Source organism: Leptonychotes weddellii, chromosome 11, assembly GCF_054177405.1.
Source record: "Leptonychotes weddellii isolate Sample4059 chromosome 11, ASM5417740v2, whole genome shotgun sequence".
In the NCBI taxonomy this organism is placed as follows: domain Eukaryota; kingdom Metazoa; phylum Chordata; class Mammalia; order Carnivora; family Phocidae; genus Leptonychotes; species Leptonychotes weddellii.
Window position 1 is genome coordinate 410,675 of NC_138379.1, and position 15,567 is coordinate 426,241.

The 15,567-nt window shown below is 58.0% G+C and overlaps 1 protein-coding gene and 1 long non-coding RNA gene across 2 annotated transcripts in view; one reads left to right on the top strand and one right to left on the bottom strand.

The window, feature by feature from the left end:
• Positions 1–6,480: 6,480 nt before the first annotated feature.
• The window catches only part of TALDO1 (transaldolase 1), a 9,787-nt gene continuing 700 nt past the window's right edge, over positions 6,481–15,567 (top strand). The window contains exons 1-7 of the mRNA XM_081797507.1: positions 6,481–6,662; positions 9,922–10,045; positions 11,667–11,774; positions 12,031–12,162; positions 14,633–14,808; positions 14,950–15,147; positions 15,370–15,514. Coding sequence (XP_081653633.1) covers positions 6,566–6,662; positions 9,922–10,045; positions 11,667–11,774; positions 12,031–12,162; positions 14,633–14,808; positions 14,950–15,147; positions 15,370–15,514 — 980 coding nt within the window. The 5' untranslated portion in view covers positions 6,481–6,565. The remainder of the gene's footprint in view (positions 6,663–9,921; positions 10,046–11,666; positions 11,775–12,030; positions 12,163–14,632; positions 14,809–14,949; positions 15,148–15,369; positions 15,515–15,567) is intronic.
• On the bottom strand, positions 10,124–11,765 carry LOC145716088 (uncharacterized). The gene is made up of 2 exons (XR_014138419.1): positions 11,627–11,765; positions 10,124–11,397 (listed from the first exon to the last, which is right to left on the bottom strand). It is a non-coding gene; the product is annotated as an uncharacterized LOC145716088 (long non-coding RNA).

Sequence of the window (15,567 nt, forward strand, 5' to 3'; positions counted from 1 at the left end):
TGTCCCTGACGAGCAAGGACGTGGGCATCTCCCCTGCTGGCTGGCCAGTTGTAGGTCTTCCCTGGACAGACGTCGGCTCCAGTCCCCTGCCCATCTTTGAATCAGGTTGTTGTTTTATTGTTGAGATTTAGGAGTTCTCTGTATGTTCTGGAAACTAAGCCCTTACCAGATGCGTGACTTGCAAATATTTTCTTCTATTTCATGAGGTCTCTTCCCGGCCTGTTGATGGTGTCCTTTGACGCACAGAAGTTTGTAAATTTTTGGTTTGCAATCTCATTTCTTCTTTGGAGTTAGGGTTGAGGGGAAACAGAGGTTGTGCCTGAGGAATAAACTTTTCTGCTGAGTTTGTATCCTGAAAGTTTTTTTTTTTTAATTTATTTATTCATGAAAGTCAGAGAGAGAGAGGCAGAGGCAGAGGCAGAGGGAGAGAAGCAGGCTCCCCGCCTAGCAGGGAGCCCAATGCGGGACTTGATCCCAGGACCCTGGGATCATGACCTGAGCTGAAGGCAGACGCTTAACCATCTGAGCCACCCAGGCGCCCTGTCTCCTGAAAGTTTTAAATAAGCAGCAGAGGAGGGGGAAGATAGGCAGCTGGTAAACTGGGGCCCAGTGTCGCCACCCCCCTTCCCTGTTGGCCCCCAGACATCCTGTTCCAAACCAAAGTACGGTAGGGAAGGCAACTATCCCACTCTTCTTATTCTGCTCATTAATGATCGAGATAAGGGGATGGAGAAGGAGGTGCCACCCATGTCCCCAAGACCCGGGGGCACAGGTCCGTCCGTTCTGAGGTAGGTTCCCTGACGAGGAGAACAAAGGTGAGAGAAATGTCCCTACAACCTGCCGCCAGCTGATAAATCCCTGAGCATGACCTTCCTCCAGGAGCTCGTGGCCGCCTCAGTGTTGATGTTTTACTGGGCACTAAACGCAACCTTATCCTGACGGCACCAGCCGTCCTCGGTCCTGTAAACCTCCCGTTCTGCATACAGAAGCTCCTTGCAAACTTACGCTGTCCCCACCCTCACTCTGTCCTCTCAAAAGTGTATCATCAGCCACTCCTCACGACCCCGGTGCAGCCCCTCCTGCCCACGGGCCTGTCCCCGCGCTTTAATAAAACCACCTTTTTGCACCAAAGTCGTCTCAAGAATTCTTTCTTGGCCGCTGCACCTAACAGCCCCGCACCACCTAAGACCGCTATGAGTAGAAGCTTCTAGAAGGCTGTCGCTGACAATGACGACAAGGTGTGTGAACCAGACTGATGCCAACGCGGACAGACCCTCCGAGATGACCGCTCCTGACAGGAAGCCTTCTTGAGCACGGACCCCCCCCTCCCCACGCATTACTTTCTGTCCAACTGATGCAGTTTCGGAATGTTGGTGGTGATGGGGTCCGGAGCCGGTGGCCGGGAAAGAATTCTTAAGTCGTCTTCGGTGCAAAACGGAGGTTTTATTAAAGCGCGGGGACAGGCCCTTGGGCAGGAGGAGCTACTTCCCCTGCTGCCCTGGGATTACGAGGAGTAAGTGATTCTCTACCTTGGGGTTGGGAGAAGTAAAGAGGAAGGAAGTTCCCAAAGGACTTTGGTTTGTTAAAGAAAACTCGACACCTCGGAGGAATGTTATAAGCTGCCTGTCTCAGGTATATGTCAATGGGCTGCAGGTTACAAGGACATTTAATTTTATTTGTTTCCCACGTCACAAACACGCCTTAAGTACGTCCTCGGGGCATAATAACGTCCGGGTTCTGAAACTCTCTTCCTGATCCTCTCCCCCTATCAGGCCCAGCCTCCAGGGCTATAAAAGCAGGTCTTCCCCCAGGCGGGTTTGCGGGGATGCACTCCTCCCACGAGCGTCTGTCCGTAAATCCCCTTCCCGAGCCAGGGAGGAGACTTGGAGTCCGCTCCCCTGAGATGAGTGGCCTGTGATTTCCTACACCCGCCCAGGGGCCACCCTCGGGGGCGTGAGCACGCTCTTCTGCCCCAAGCTCTCGCCCCCGCCAGCCAGCAGCGCACACCGGGGACGCTCACGGACGGCTCCCGGCCCAGCAGCCTCTGCTTGGCAGAGCTTTGAGGGGCAAGAGCAGAGCCCTGAGCTGGGGTGCCGCCCTGGGGAGGCCATGCCTCGCTGCGCCCGCCCGCGCCACCTGCCACCTGCTTGACTGGCCTGTGCTGCCCTCTGGTCACTGCTGTGAAACGCTGGGTGGCCTGTTAGCACACAGGCCCTGTCCTGCCATCCCCACGGCCACGGAGAGAAAAGCCAACGTGCACTTGTCCGACTGGGTCAGCGCCTTTGGTGTCACATCCAAGAATCACAGTGCTCCTGGATTTTGACCTACAGAAACGGAACGGTGGGGAACGTCTGCTGTTTTAAGCCACGCTGTTCTGGGGTAATTTCTCAAGCAGCCATAGGTAACTCGTAGGAGGGTTCTCTTCTGTTATTACTACTGATGTGAAGGGTTGGGGTCCAGGAGCCAACGGTCAAGAAAGAATTCTTGAGACGTCTTTGGTGCAAAAAAAAGGTGGTTTGGGGCGCCTGGGTGGCTCAGTCGGTTAAGCGTCTGCCTTCGGCTCAGGTCATGATCCCGGGGTCCTGGGATCGAGCCCCGCATCGGGCTCCCTGCTCCGCGGGAAGCCTGCTTCTCCCTCCCCCACTCCTCCTGCTTGTGTTCCCTCTCTCGCTCTCTCTCTGTCAAATAAATAAATAAAATCTTTAAAAAAAAAAAAAAAGGTGGTTTTACTAAAGCAGGGGGACAGGACCCGTGGGCAGAAAGAGCTGCTCAGGGGTTGTGAGGGGGCACTGATTATCTACTTGGGAGTCGGGAGGGGGTTAGGGACACTGTAAGTCTCTAAGGAATTTGGAAGCAAGGTTTCCAGGACCCCAAGGGGTCATTTACTACTGTCTAGTAAAGCCTTAGTCATGAGACCCTTCAGATGCACACAGTGAGCCATATGTTTGGAGGATGATTGCCAACATGTATCTTGGAGGGGTTGGGCAGACATAAAACAATTTTCATACGTTAAGAAAGACTTGGGGCACCTCGGTGGCTCAGTCGGTTAAGCATATGACTCTTGGTTTTGGCTCAGGTCATGATCCTAGGGTTGTTGAGTTCAGGCCCCATGTCGGGATCCACGCTGGGTGTGGAGCCCACTTAAAAAAAAAAAAAGACTTACAGGATCCCGGAGGTCAGGCTAATGTCAGGCTAAGGTTGCCTTTTGCCCTTAGCAAATGATTCACAGAGGCAGCTGAGTTCCTGGAGGAAGGGCACCCCGCCTGTCTCAAGGCCTTGTCAGTGGGCTATAAGTTATGAGGAAGTTTAATTTCTTTCTCTATTTCTTTTGCCTTTGTTCCTCACACTGTTGCCAATGAGAGTGGTTGTCTAAACCGCCTGCCTGGGCCGGTCTCGCCCGTCCTGGCCTGACTCAGCCCCACCCCCAGCCGCTGCTCCGACCCGGTCCCCTCCTCCCCCAGCTCAGCCCCCTTCGCCACCGCAGTGCCCCTGCTGTCTCCTCACATTGCCCTGGCCAAGCCCCGTCTCGGTCAAATCTAGCCTCCACCTTGCCACACCTGCCCAGAGAAGCTGGAGGGACCGGGGGCCGCCCTGGCTGAGCCGCATGGCCCCCATCCCTCCTCCCCCATTGTCCCCCCACTGGCCTCTCAGTCCCCAAAGCAGTGAAGGGTCATAGAGCACATAGAGCCCCATGTGCCCCCTCTGTGCCCAGGTCTGCTGCCCGTCCTGCCTGGTGACAAAAGCCACGCCTGCCTGAGGGTCCAGGATCCCAGCCCTCGTCCACCCAGGCCCCAGGCTGCGCAGGCCCCGCTCCTCTCCTGCCACCAGCCACAATGCCCTCATTTCTCGGGGGGCCACCAGCCGAGCTCCCTTCCCTGTAACACCCCCCAAAGCACTGAGTGTGCACTGACTCCACGCCTCCTCCCTCCTCCCTTCCACCCTGCACTGCCTGCGGTGGGTCAGCACTGAGGCCCTGCCAGGAGGCCCCAGAGCTCCTCCTCCCCACCCCCAGGGTGTCTGGCTCTCCCCGCCTTGGGCAGCTCCTTCCCCAACTGCCTTGACTTCCTATCCTCCCACACCCAGTGCCTCTCCAGGCTAACCCCAGACCTGAGCTTGAGACCTCTCACCCCCTGCTGCTCAGCTCTGGGCACCAAGGTACCCTAAGCCAGAGGGTCCCCCTGCCCCCCACCCCTGACCTGCCCCCTCCCCCACAGCCAGCTCCTCAGCAGATCCAACACTGCTTGCAGCCTCTCGGCCGCGCTCTGGTCACTGTCCCTGCCCACCCTCACCACCTCGGGCTTCCACCCTTGCTCCCTCAGTCTGACACAACACAAGGCCCAGAGAGACCCTTTAAACCCTAAGTCCTACGGCGTCCCTCCCCCCACCCTGTGTCCAAGCTCTGCCAGCTCGACTGAAGTCCCCGGCGAGGGCTGGATGGTCTGCAGTGCCCTGCCTGGCTCTCCTCCAGACCCTGGAGCCTTTTGCTCAAAGGCCAGCTTCTCAGCGAGGCCTCCCTGAGGCCCACCCCCACTCTTCCCAGGCCGATGACCTCTGCCCCATGGGGCTTCCTTGTCCCCACCCCCGGGTCAGCCACGTGTGTTCCTTCTCGGCACCCAGGAGGAGCTCAGCTGCTGTTGAAAGAAGGGATTTGGGGACACTCCGCGTGAGGGGCCGTGTCACACTCCTGGAGCTCTATTCTGCAACTGCTCATGGGCAGCCCGCCCACCGCTCCTGGTATTTGGCCATTGATCTTGTTTCCTGTCACTCTCTCTTTGCCTTCTTTGCCTGGTTCCCTGTGGATGGTTCTGCAGGCCTGGCCAGGCCATTGGACTGTCTTGGTCTGGTGGGAGCAGGAGTCCAGCCCCTCCAGGAACGCCAGGCTGTATGGCCGCAGTCATTCACTGCTTCCAAGGACTGTGGTGAGGCTGGACCGCCCAAGGGCAGCCGCTTGCTCACTGACCCAGCCGGACCTGTCCCCAGCGCCCATTGTACCCGGCACGTGGGTGGAAGTGCCACCAAGGTTCCTAGGGGTACCCTGCAGCCCATGCAAGAGGGCCCTGGGCGTCATCCTTGCCTTCCACTGCCTGGGCCTCCAGGGTCAGGGATTAGGAGTGTCCTGGGAAGGAGCTGAGCCAGGACAGGCTGAGGTACAGACGCTGGGCCCCGGGCCCCCACCCCAGCCCGCCTGGATGGGGTCAGAGCTGGCCAGCAGGCCTCCAGATCTTCTCCCCTCCTCACCCTCTCCTCCTATAACCCTGAGGCTTTGGCTTCACCCCTACACCTCTGCCCCTCAAACACTGGGCCCTCATCCATGTGGTGGTATGGTGACTTACGGGTCCTTCTGGGTTCTAGGGGTCCTCCCTCTCCTGAGGCATACAAATGCCCCGGGATCATGAAATGGGCAGCAGGCAAGCTAACACGCCTTCGTCATCTCTGCAATGCCACCTCCTTGCTCTCAACCTCCTGCCAGGGACATTGCTGCCTTTTCTGGGGCAGGGACTGAGCTGATCCAGGCCCAGCATAGCCTGCCCCTCCAGGGAGCTGTGTGACCCACAGAATGGCCCCAGCCCATTATCTGTGTGAAGTGAGGCCCAAGGTACCCCTAGGAGGGCATCCCATGACGACTGCAAGTATAGGGTGATGATCTGAGTTGTTGGTTTTTTTTTTCCTAAAGGAAGTGCACTTTTTTTTTTAAGATTTTATATATTTATTTGACAGAGACACAGCGAGAGAGGGAACACAAGCAGGGGGAGCGGGAGAGGGAGAAGCAGGCTCCTCGCTCAGCAGGGAGCCCGATGCGGGGCTCGATCCCAGGACCCTGGGACCATGACCTGAGAGGAAGGCAGACGCTTAACGACTGAGCCCCCCAGGCGCCCCTACTGATAATATCGTTAATGGCTTATTTCTTTTTAAGGTCTGGTTATTTTCTGTTGATCACAGGAGACTGTCATAAATAAGATTCCCCTCTCAGACACCTAGGGCAGGGTGGTCTGGAGTGTTCCCTTATCTCTGGTTTCCTTACAACCTCAAATTTGGGGATTTCTTTGAGACTGATCACGGAGCCCCCTATCTATCTCTCCCTACCTAGCCCCGCCTGTCCCTTTCTCAATGGGGCGCCCCGTGGGAGATCTGACGCCCGGGGTGGGGGGGATGGGGAGCATCACTCCAGGGTCCAATCACTCCGGGGGACACACCGCTCAGGGGCGCATCGCTCCGGGAAGTGCATCATTGGAGGGGGGCACACCGTTTTGGGGGCACATAGCTCCGGGAGCGCATTACAGAGGGGGGCGCACCGCTCTGGGGGCGCATCCCTCGGGGGGCACAGCTGGTGATGAGAAGGGGACACCGATCTAAGGATGCAGGGCTCGAGGGAGAGAGGAGCACGGATCCCCGGGCAGCTGTCTCCCGGTGGTACTGGTCCCGAAACTGGGCGTGGTCTCGGGGCGGGGCGTCGCCCTGTGGCGGAAGCGCCGCCGGCCCCGCCCTTCCGCGCCGCTCTCGGATTGGCTGGCATGCAGGTGCCCCCGGGGCATTGTGGGCCACCGCGCTCGGTCTCTGCTTCGCCATGTCGGGCTCCCCGGTGAAGCGGCAGAGGATGGAGAGCGCGCTGGACCAGCTCAAGCAGTTCACCACCGTGGTGGCCGACACGGGCGACTTCCACGGTGAGGCGCGCGGGACCCCGAGCTCCGGGACGCGCACCGACTGGCCGTGCTGGGAGCGGATGTTCATGGACGTTGAGAGCCGGCGGGGCCCGGGTCGGGGCATCGGGGAGGGGGCCTGAGGGGGCGCGGGCCCGGGGTGGGGGCATCGGGAGTCCTGAGGGGGCGCGGGCCCATGCCCGGAGGTGAGGAGGGGGCGCAGGGGCTGAGGGCTGGGGAAAGGGGCAGGGGTGAGGGCACGGGGCTCCCTCCGAGCTGTTGGAAAGCCCTGGGGGGAGCTTCCAGCGTCAGTGGGTCCTGGGAAGCTTGCAGGGGTTTTGCGCCGAGGAAGAGGTTCGAGGTAGAGCTGGAGCGAATTTCGGCCCAGACCACTTGGCTACACAGTTTGGTTCAGCAGATGTTGACTACTGAGCAGGAACTCGAGTTAGTTCTGGGCCCAGAAAGACCAGAAATGACAGGCCGGCTTTTGTAATCTCCTGTTGCACATACTTTGCACCCTGCTCAGGGGGCAGCCCGGCGGCCCAAGCCGGGGCAGCGGAGCCCGGCGGGTAAAACTCAGTGCACGGAGGAAAGCGAAGTTCTGGTACTGGGGACCTGTCGTTCCTGGGTTTGCATTGTGTTGGTGGGAGAGAAGTGGGGAAGGATCATCCATTGGTCCTGAGAGTGCCCAGCCTGAACGGGCCTCCGCCCTGCTCTGCTGTGAACAAACAAGATTTTCAGGAAAACCGTGAAAGGCTGCACCGAAATGAGCACTGTAGAACTGACTTCCTTTCTTTTCTGCTTTCTCACGGTGGCTTGAGAAACAGGCTTTATTAGTTCTCTTTGGTAACGCTGAGTAAGAGGATTGTTTATCTAGCTGAGCGGAGGAGAGCGAACACCCACTTTCGGCGGCTTAAATACAAAACACTGAGACCCGATCACCGTCGGTCCAGCCTGTAGGCTGTCAGACGTCCCTACGTGGGCTGGCTCTGGGGGAACTCCTGCTCCCTGGGGCGCCAAGGTCTCCTGCTCCCCGTGCCCTTTCATCAGACCTTTGGGCACTGACCTAAGTAGGATAGAGTGTGCTGGAAACGTGGCCGCACCTTTTCTGTGCCTGTTTCCACTTCCTCTTTTCTTTTTTTTTTAAGATTTTATTTATTTATTTGACAGAGAGAGAGAGCACAAGCAGGGGGAGCGGCAGAGGGAGAAGCAGGCTCCCCGAGGAGCAGAGAGCCTGATGCAGGGCTCGATCCCGGGACCCTGGGTTCAGGACCGGAGCCCAAGGCAGACGCTTCACGGACTGAGCCACCCAGGCGCCCCTCTGTTTCCCCTTCTTAACACTTAGAATCATTTTCCCTCTGCTTCTTTGCCAGAGCCTTGGTCTGTATTGCTTCCTGTGGCTCTCCCTGGAGAGGAGCCTTGGGGGAACACTTGTTCTTTTTCCCTTCCCAGAAATATCTAAATCCATGTGCTGACATTTTTCATTTTAATGAATATTCGCAACTTTGTAAGAATACAGTAGTTAATAATGTATACCCATAAACATGGCATAGTTGCAAATCCAGCATTTGGTTTTGTGGTCATTTTATGAACTGAAGTTTCTTACCTTTGGCAGGGGCTGGGGGGTGGGTCCTAGGCTGCTGTGAAAATATAATCAAAGCCATGGATGCCCTCCCCAGAACAATGCCCCCGCCCCCTGCAGTTTCACATTCAATTTAAGGGTCCCTGGACCCTAAAGCCCATCTGTTGACCCCAGCTGAGTATTACTTTTGTTTTTAAGTTTGTCAGAAGTCAACCTTGTCAAGGCCTAATTTTATGTAATAAAAGGCACTATTCAGTACATCCCTCCATGAGATTTGAGCCTGCAAAAATACCAGTCCAGAACATTTTCTTCCTTCCTTTTTTCCTCCCTCCCTCCCTTCCTTTTTCTCTTCCTCTCTTCCTCTCTTTCTGTCTTTCTTACAGGCTCCATGCCCGGTGTGGAGTCCAACATGAGGCCTGAACTCCTGACCCTGAGATCAAGACCTGAGCTGAGGGGCACCTGGGTGGCTCAGTCGGTTAATTGGTGGGCGCTTGATTTCAGCTCAGGTCATGATCTCAGAGTGGTGGGATGAGCCTCGCATCAGCCTCCACACTCAGCAGGGAGTCTGCTTGAGAGTCTCTCTCCCTCTGCCCCCCCATCTAAAATAAATAAATAAATAATTTAAAAATATATTTATTTATTTATTTATTTTAGAGAGAGTGGGAAGTGGGGAGGGGCAGAGGGAGAGAGACTCTCCGAGCAGACAGACTCCCTGCCGAGCATGGAGCCTGATGCAGGGCTTGATCCCGTGACCCTGAGATCATTACCTGAGCCAAAACCAAGAGTCGGATGCTTAACCAACAGAGCCACCCAGGGGCCCCAGGAGCACTTTCTCTTAAGTTATTACTTTGAAATATAGACTCACAGGAAGTGGCCAAATTAGCCTGTCGAGTCCCATGCATCCTTCACCTGCTGTCCCCCAGTGGCGATATGCTCTGTGACCGTGGTGTGAGGTTGGCACCAGCACGACCCTATAAAGAGGCTGCAGGCCTGGCCCCGTTCACCATGCAAGCCTGAGTGGGGGTGGGGCATGGCATTCCCCGCAGTGGTTTCACAACATGAACAGATTCGGCCCCTTGTGCGCCTGACGACCGCCCCCCTCCCTGTTCTCGGCAGCCGCCAGTCGGTTCTCCATCTCTGTAGTTTTGTCATCAAAGCATACTTTGAAAGTACGAGTCTGCCAAATGGATTTACTGAGCCCGCTAATGGTCTGGAGCAGATGTGTTTGTGAGGGTGCGTGGCCGTGGGCTGGCTCAGCCTCCGGTCGGCGAGCCTGCAGGTTAGGCTCCGCGGGTTTCCTGTCATTGCCGGCTTGTTACTAAGAGCTGACGTGGTGCGGGAAGGAAGAAGGCCGTGTGTGGGTGCAGCCGCGTGCCCTCAGTGTCGCTGGCCTGGGCGCCAGGCGCCTGCCCATGGTAGTTTGGCCGCAGGAAGTGCCCTCCGGCTGTGCCCGCTGCCTGCCTCGCCCCACAGTGGGAAAGTCAGCTCCCACAGGGGCACCTCGGATCTCTGGCCCTCATCTTGGTAGCAGCTGTGTTGTGCAGACAGCCTTCTGGGACAGGGAGATGCGTGTGAAGTGCCCCTGCTCCCCGGCTGGAAAACACGCTGGCCTCGGCTGGTGTGCGTGGGGCTTAGAGGGGCTCTTCCGTGGCAGAAGGAGCACTCCACTCACTCTCCTGCTGTCCAAAATTCTTTGCCTAGCCATCGACGAGTACAAGCCCCAGGATGCCACCACCAACCCTTCCCTGATGCTGGCTGCGGCGCAGATGCCAGCCTACCAGGAGCTGGTGGAGGAGGCCATTGCCTACGGCCGGCGGCTGGGCGGGTGAGCTGGCGGGGTGGGGCGCAGTCGGCCACACTGGCCCCCGGCTGTTACCTCCTTAACGGCATTTTAGTTCTCGGATGTCTTAGACTCAAGGAAAGAAAGCTGGGTTTCTTTATGTTTGTTTATTTTTTTTTTTAAAGATTTTATTTATTTATTTGAGAGAGAGAGAACGAGAGACAGAGAGCCGGAGAGGGAGGAGGGCAGAGGGGGGGGAAGCAGACTCCTCGCCGAGCCGGGAGCCTGATGCGGGACTCGATCCAGGGACTCCAGGATCACGACCCGAGCCGAAGGCAGTCGCTCAACCATCTGAGCCACCCAGGCGCCCCTCTTTATGTTTATTTTTATCAACTTTATCAAAGTGTTATTTACATGCAGTAAACTGCCACCGTAGTAATTGTCCAGTTCAATGAATTGTTTACAGGACCGTGTACTCCCTACAAACACCACCCCAGTTAAAGTGCGGCACCCCAAAGTCCCCTTGTCCCCTTTGGTGGTGAGGGTCCCGGCCCTGGCAGGCACTGACCTGCTCTCTGTTGTTTTATCGTCTTGTAATAGCTTTGCTGCAGGAAGATTCGCTAAGTGCTCAGTTCAGTTTGTTCTGGTAAATTTTTTCAGTGGTGCAGCTGTCTCCGCAGTCCAGTCTAGAATGTTCCCTGGTGCCCATTCACAGTCCGTGCCTGCTCCTCCCCCAGGCAGCCGCAGGCTGGCTTTCCTCGCCCTTTCCCTGATGGCACTTTCCGTCTCCATGGGGGTGATAGTGCCCCGCTGGGCGGGTACCTGCAGGAACCAAGGCACAGGCCGCGTGCGGGAGTGCGGTGCTTGCCGAGTCCCGAGTCTACCCTGCCCTCCGCCACACAGCCCGTTGCAGCCAGCTCCCTTTCCCTTCTCCAGAGGCTCGCCCTTGCACCTCGTTGCATCGGCAAGGCCTTGGTGCTGTCCCCCGTCCAGCTGCCCCGCGGGTCCTCGCCCATGATGGGCGGGCTGGAGATCGTCCCATGTGCGTTGGGCTAGTGAGGAGCCCTGGGCAGTGGGCCATTTTGGAACACCACGGTGCACTTCACTCGCCTGCCCAGGCAACTTCAGAGAGACTGAAAGGATTATTTTTGTCTAGTGCCACAAGATGGAGGGATTCAATTTGGAATGATGAAAAGTTCCAGAGATGGATGGTGGGGATGGCTGCATGGTGTAAACATACCTAATGCCCCCGAGCTGTGCACCTAGACATGGTTAAAATGACGAATTTTATGCTGTGTGTATTTTACCACAAGTAGGGAAAAAAAGAAGATGAAGGGAAAGGAATTTGCTGCAAAGGAATGAGAGAATTTGTTTTGTAGAATCCTGTGCACTTAAACCTAAAAGCTTTTTTTTTTTTTTGATTTTTTTTTTTTTAAAGATTTTATTTATTTTTTTGACAGAGAGAGACATAGCAAGAGCAGGAACACAAGCAGGGGGAGTGGGAGAGGGAGAAGCAGCCTCCCCGCTGAGCAGGGAGCCCGATGTGGGACTCGATCCCAGGACCCTGGGATCATGACCTGAGCTGAAGGCAGACGCTTAACGACTGAGCCACCCAGGCGCCCAAACCTAAAAGCTTTTGACCTAATTTTTTTCCCTTGAATTTCAGGTCACAAGAGGAACAGGTTAAAAATGCTATCGATAAACTTTTTGTGTTGTTTGGAGCAGAAATATTAAAGAAGATTCCAGGCCGTGTATCCACAGAAGTGGATGCCAGGTAAGGACTCAGGGTCCTTGGGGTCAAGGGGCAGAAGCAACTGTCTGGTCCGGAGATGGTGCCTGTGCCCCCTGCTCCGCGATTCGAGTTCAGCCTGAGTTTCTGTGTAAATGCCGGGGAGGAATGTGACCGTGAGTGAGATGGGCTTCCAAGCTGCTCCCCACGGCGGGGCAGAGCAGGCCGCGGGCGCCCACTCGCTCCTCTTTGGTGGGCGTCCGAGGCGGGCTGCTCGGCAAGGGGCCTCTTGTTCACACAGGTTGTCCTTTGACAAGGACGCCATGGTGGCCCGAGCCCGGCGTCTCATCGAGCTCTACAAGGAAGCCGGGATCAGCAAGGACCGGATCCTTATAAAGCTCTCATCCACCTGGGAAGGAATTCAGGCTGGAAAGTAAGGATCCCCTGTGAGAAGGGGTCTGGTGGGGGCTCTGCTTCCATTCTGGGGCTGGGGGCTGCGCAGCTGTGGGCACGTTCGACCCTCAGTCCAGAGAGGGTCAGCGTGGGGGGCCAGGTCACCACTATCCAGAGAAAAACCAGGCCTCTGGGGGATCCCCAGTCTCCCGTCCCCCGTCTGTGTCAGTTATAAAAACCAGCTTGTTGAACCAAACGTGCGGAGCGGGAGAGACCGGAGACTTCCTCCGTGTGTTCTTGCCCAGAGACCACTGACACCTGGACAGCGGTTGGCGAGGGCGTCTCCTCACGTGCTCGGACCGTCTGTTCACTTGGCCCACTTAGCACCTGCAGCCACTCATCCACCTTCTGTTTCTCTGGCTTTGCTGGTCTGCTTCTTTCACGTCAGTAGAATCTTCTGACATGTGGCCTTTTGTGTCTGGCTTCCCTCACGTGGTGGCGCGTTCAGGGCTGCATCCCTGCTAAGGCTACTGTTCCAGTGGGTCCACAACACACTCTTGTGTGTCCACTCACTGTTCCGTGGACACGTGGTTATTTCCGCCTTCGGGGCCGTCACGAGTAGTGCTGCTGTGAACATTCGTGCACAGTTTCGGACACATGTGTTCTCTCCCATGGCACCTCCGTGGGAGGGGGGCTGCTGCGTGGGACAGTCCCTCCGTGCTTGGCCGCTCCTTGGGCAGCCCGCGGTTCCCACTGGTGCCGTCTGCAGCCCTTCTTCCCTTTTCCGTTTACTCAGATGGTTTTTATTTTTATTTATTTATTTTTTTAATTATTTTTTTTTTAAGATTTTATTTATTTATTTGAGAGAGAGAGCATGAGAGGGGGGAGGGTCAGAGGGAGAAGCAGACCCCCTGCGGAGCAGGGAGCCCGATGCGGGACTCGATCCCGGGACTCCAGGATATGACCTGAGCTGAAGGCAGTTGCTTAACCAACTGAGCCACCCAGGCGCCCAGATAGTTTTTATTTTTGTCAGTAGTGATTGGAAAAATGTTCTGAGACTTCTAGAAATTATTCCTGACACCAAGTCAGCCGGTCCCGCTCACCAGCGCCCTTTCCCCAGAGCCCTCTGGCAGCTGGTCACACCAGCAACAATCTCCTAAGTCCTTGAGCGGGCAAATCAGAGTAGCGCAGCCAAGCTCAAGAGAAACTGCCGATAAAACAGAAACTTAGAGGAGGCTGCAAAGGCCAAGGTCTCAGGCATCAGCGCCCGTGGTCACTCACGCTGCTAAACTGAGGTCCAGATCAGAGCGGGCGGAGCATGTCCAAGCAGCTCCCGGGGCCGTGGCCACACAATTTCATAAGGCTGCGAACGTCCCTGCAGCAGGGTCAACACGAGCGTGCTTCGGCCTGCGAGGTGGAGTGGGGCGGGAAGGGTGGCTGGGGACACGTCCCTGCTTGGTGGCGTGGCTAAGCGGCCCCCGGGGTCGCAGGAGCTCACGGCGGGAGTCACGGCGGTGCAGGACCGGCTGCTTCCAGATGAGCTCTAAGCTCTCTGCAGGGGTGTCTCACGGCTTGCGCAGCTTTGTCTCACGACATCCCGGTGCTGAGGGTGGACGGACGGTCTCGTCCTGGGTGAATCTCCCCTCCTAGGCTGTTTTCCCCAGTCTGTCTTCTGTCTCACACTTTTGGTAAAGTCACCTTCCCGGAGCGCCCCATTCGCCGCTTCCGAAAATGCGCGGCGTTTCGCCAGGCAGGTCAGACCAGCACAGCTGCTGGGTCTCGTCGAGGCCTCCCGCGGGTCAGCCGGAGCTGCGGGCACCCACACCGGGCACGCAGGCCCTGGGAGAGGCTGGCCCCTGCAGGGCTCCCGGGCCAGTGCCACTGCCGCCTCCGAGGCCTCGTTCTCTGCAGCCGCACTTCGTGAACACCGCCGGGTGGCACAGGCCACAGGCCCCTCTGAAGCTGTCCCGGGGGGAGAAACACGGCCAGAGGGGCCTGAGCGCAGGCTCAGCCGTCACGGCCCACTCCCCGGCACGTGACTGTGGGCACTGCCCTCCCCTCAGGGCTCAACCCCAGGATGTCCGATGGACTGGGGGGCGGGCGGGGGCTGCAGGTGCAGGTGGGACAGAGGGCAGGGCAGCACTGGTCAGCGGGGACTCCGCGGTCTCCGGCCCCGGCAAGCTCTGCGATGAGCCAGGGGCCCAGGTGCGGGTGCCCGTGTCCGGGCCAGGGAGACCCACTGTGGCTCTCGGGGGGCCTCTCTTGCCTTTGTCCGTTTGGAAACGTGGGTTTGATGGAGAAAATTCCAGTCACCGTAGCCCACCAGGCAGAGGGCCCCCTGGTGAGCGTTGCACCTGTGCCGTGGGGGAGGGGCGGCCCGGCTGTGGTGAGGGACTCCTGAGCGGCTTCCCCACCGAACGGGGGGCGCTGTCTGGCTGTGCCCACGGGAGCGCCCATGCCGCCTGTGGACCCACAGGCCCGGCCTTGCTCAGCCTGCCCTGTCCCCCCAGGGAGCTGGAGGAGCGGCACGGCATCCACTGCAACATGACGCTGCTCTTCTCCTTCGCCCAGGCCGTGGCCTGCGCCGAGGCCGGAGTGACACTCATCTCCCCCTTTGTGGGGCGCATCCTCGACTGGCATGTGGCCAACACGGACAAGAAATCCTACGAGCCCCTGGAGGACCCTGGTGAGTAGCCCGTTGAAGGAACGGGGTGAGGGGCTCTGCTGGGTGGAGGGGACACAGCGGTGGCCGCTCTGGGCCGTGCTGTGGGCGGGCACCGCTGCCAGCGTCCTGGAGGCCGTTCAGGAACGCAGCGTGTCGCCCCAGGAGTGAAGAGCGTCACCAAGATCTACAACTATTACAAGAAGTTTGACTACAAGACCATCGTCATGGGCGCCTCCTTCCGCAACACCGGCGAGATCAAAGCGCTGGCAGGCTGCGACTTCCTCACCATCTCGCCCAAGCTCCTGGGGGAGCTGCTCAAGGACAACAGCAAGCTGGCCCCCGTGCTGTCGGTCAAGGCGGGTAAGCCCTCTGGCCCTTGGCTTGCGGCCGCCTTCACCCTGCTCTCGGAGGGCATAGGCAATGGACTGGCCTGAGGCAGCCTGGGTCCCGCCCATCGCGGGAGCCCCACTGGGGCCCTGCAGAGAGATGCCGGGCAGCACCAACCCCAAGGGGGTGGGATGGGCGGGGCTGCAGGCGGGGGAACGGGCGGCTGTGGGAGGCCCCGGTGCCTGTCCTCCCCAGCCCAGGCCAGCAACCTGGAGAAGATTCACCTGGATGAAAAGGCCTTCCGCTGGCTGCACAACGAGGACCAGATGGCCGTGGAGAAGCTCTCGGACGGGATCCGGAAGTTTGCTGCGGATGCTGTGAAGCTCGAGCGGATGCTGATGGTGAGTGCCCCAGGCTCGGGGGCGGAGCTGGAAGGTTCTGGGGGACTCTGGG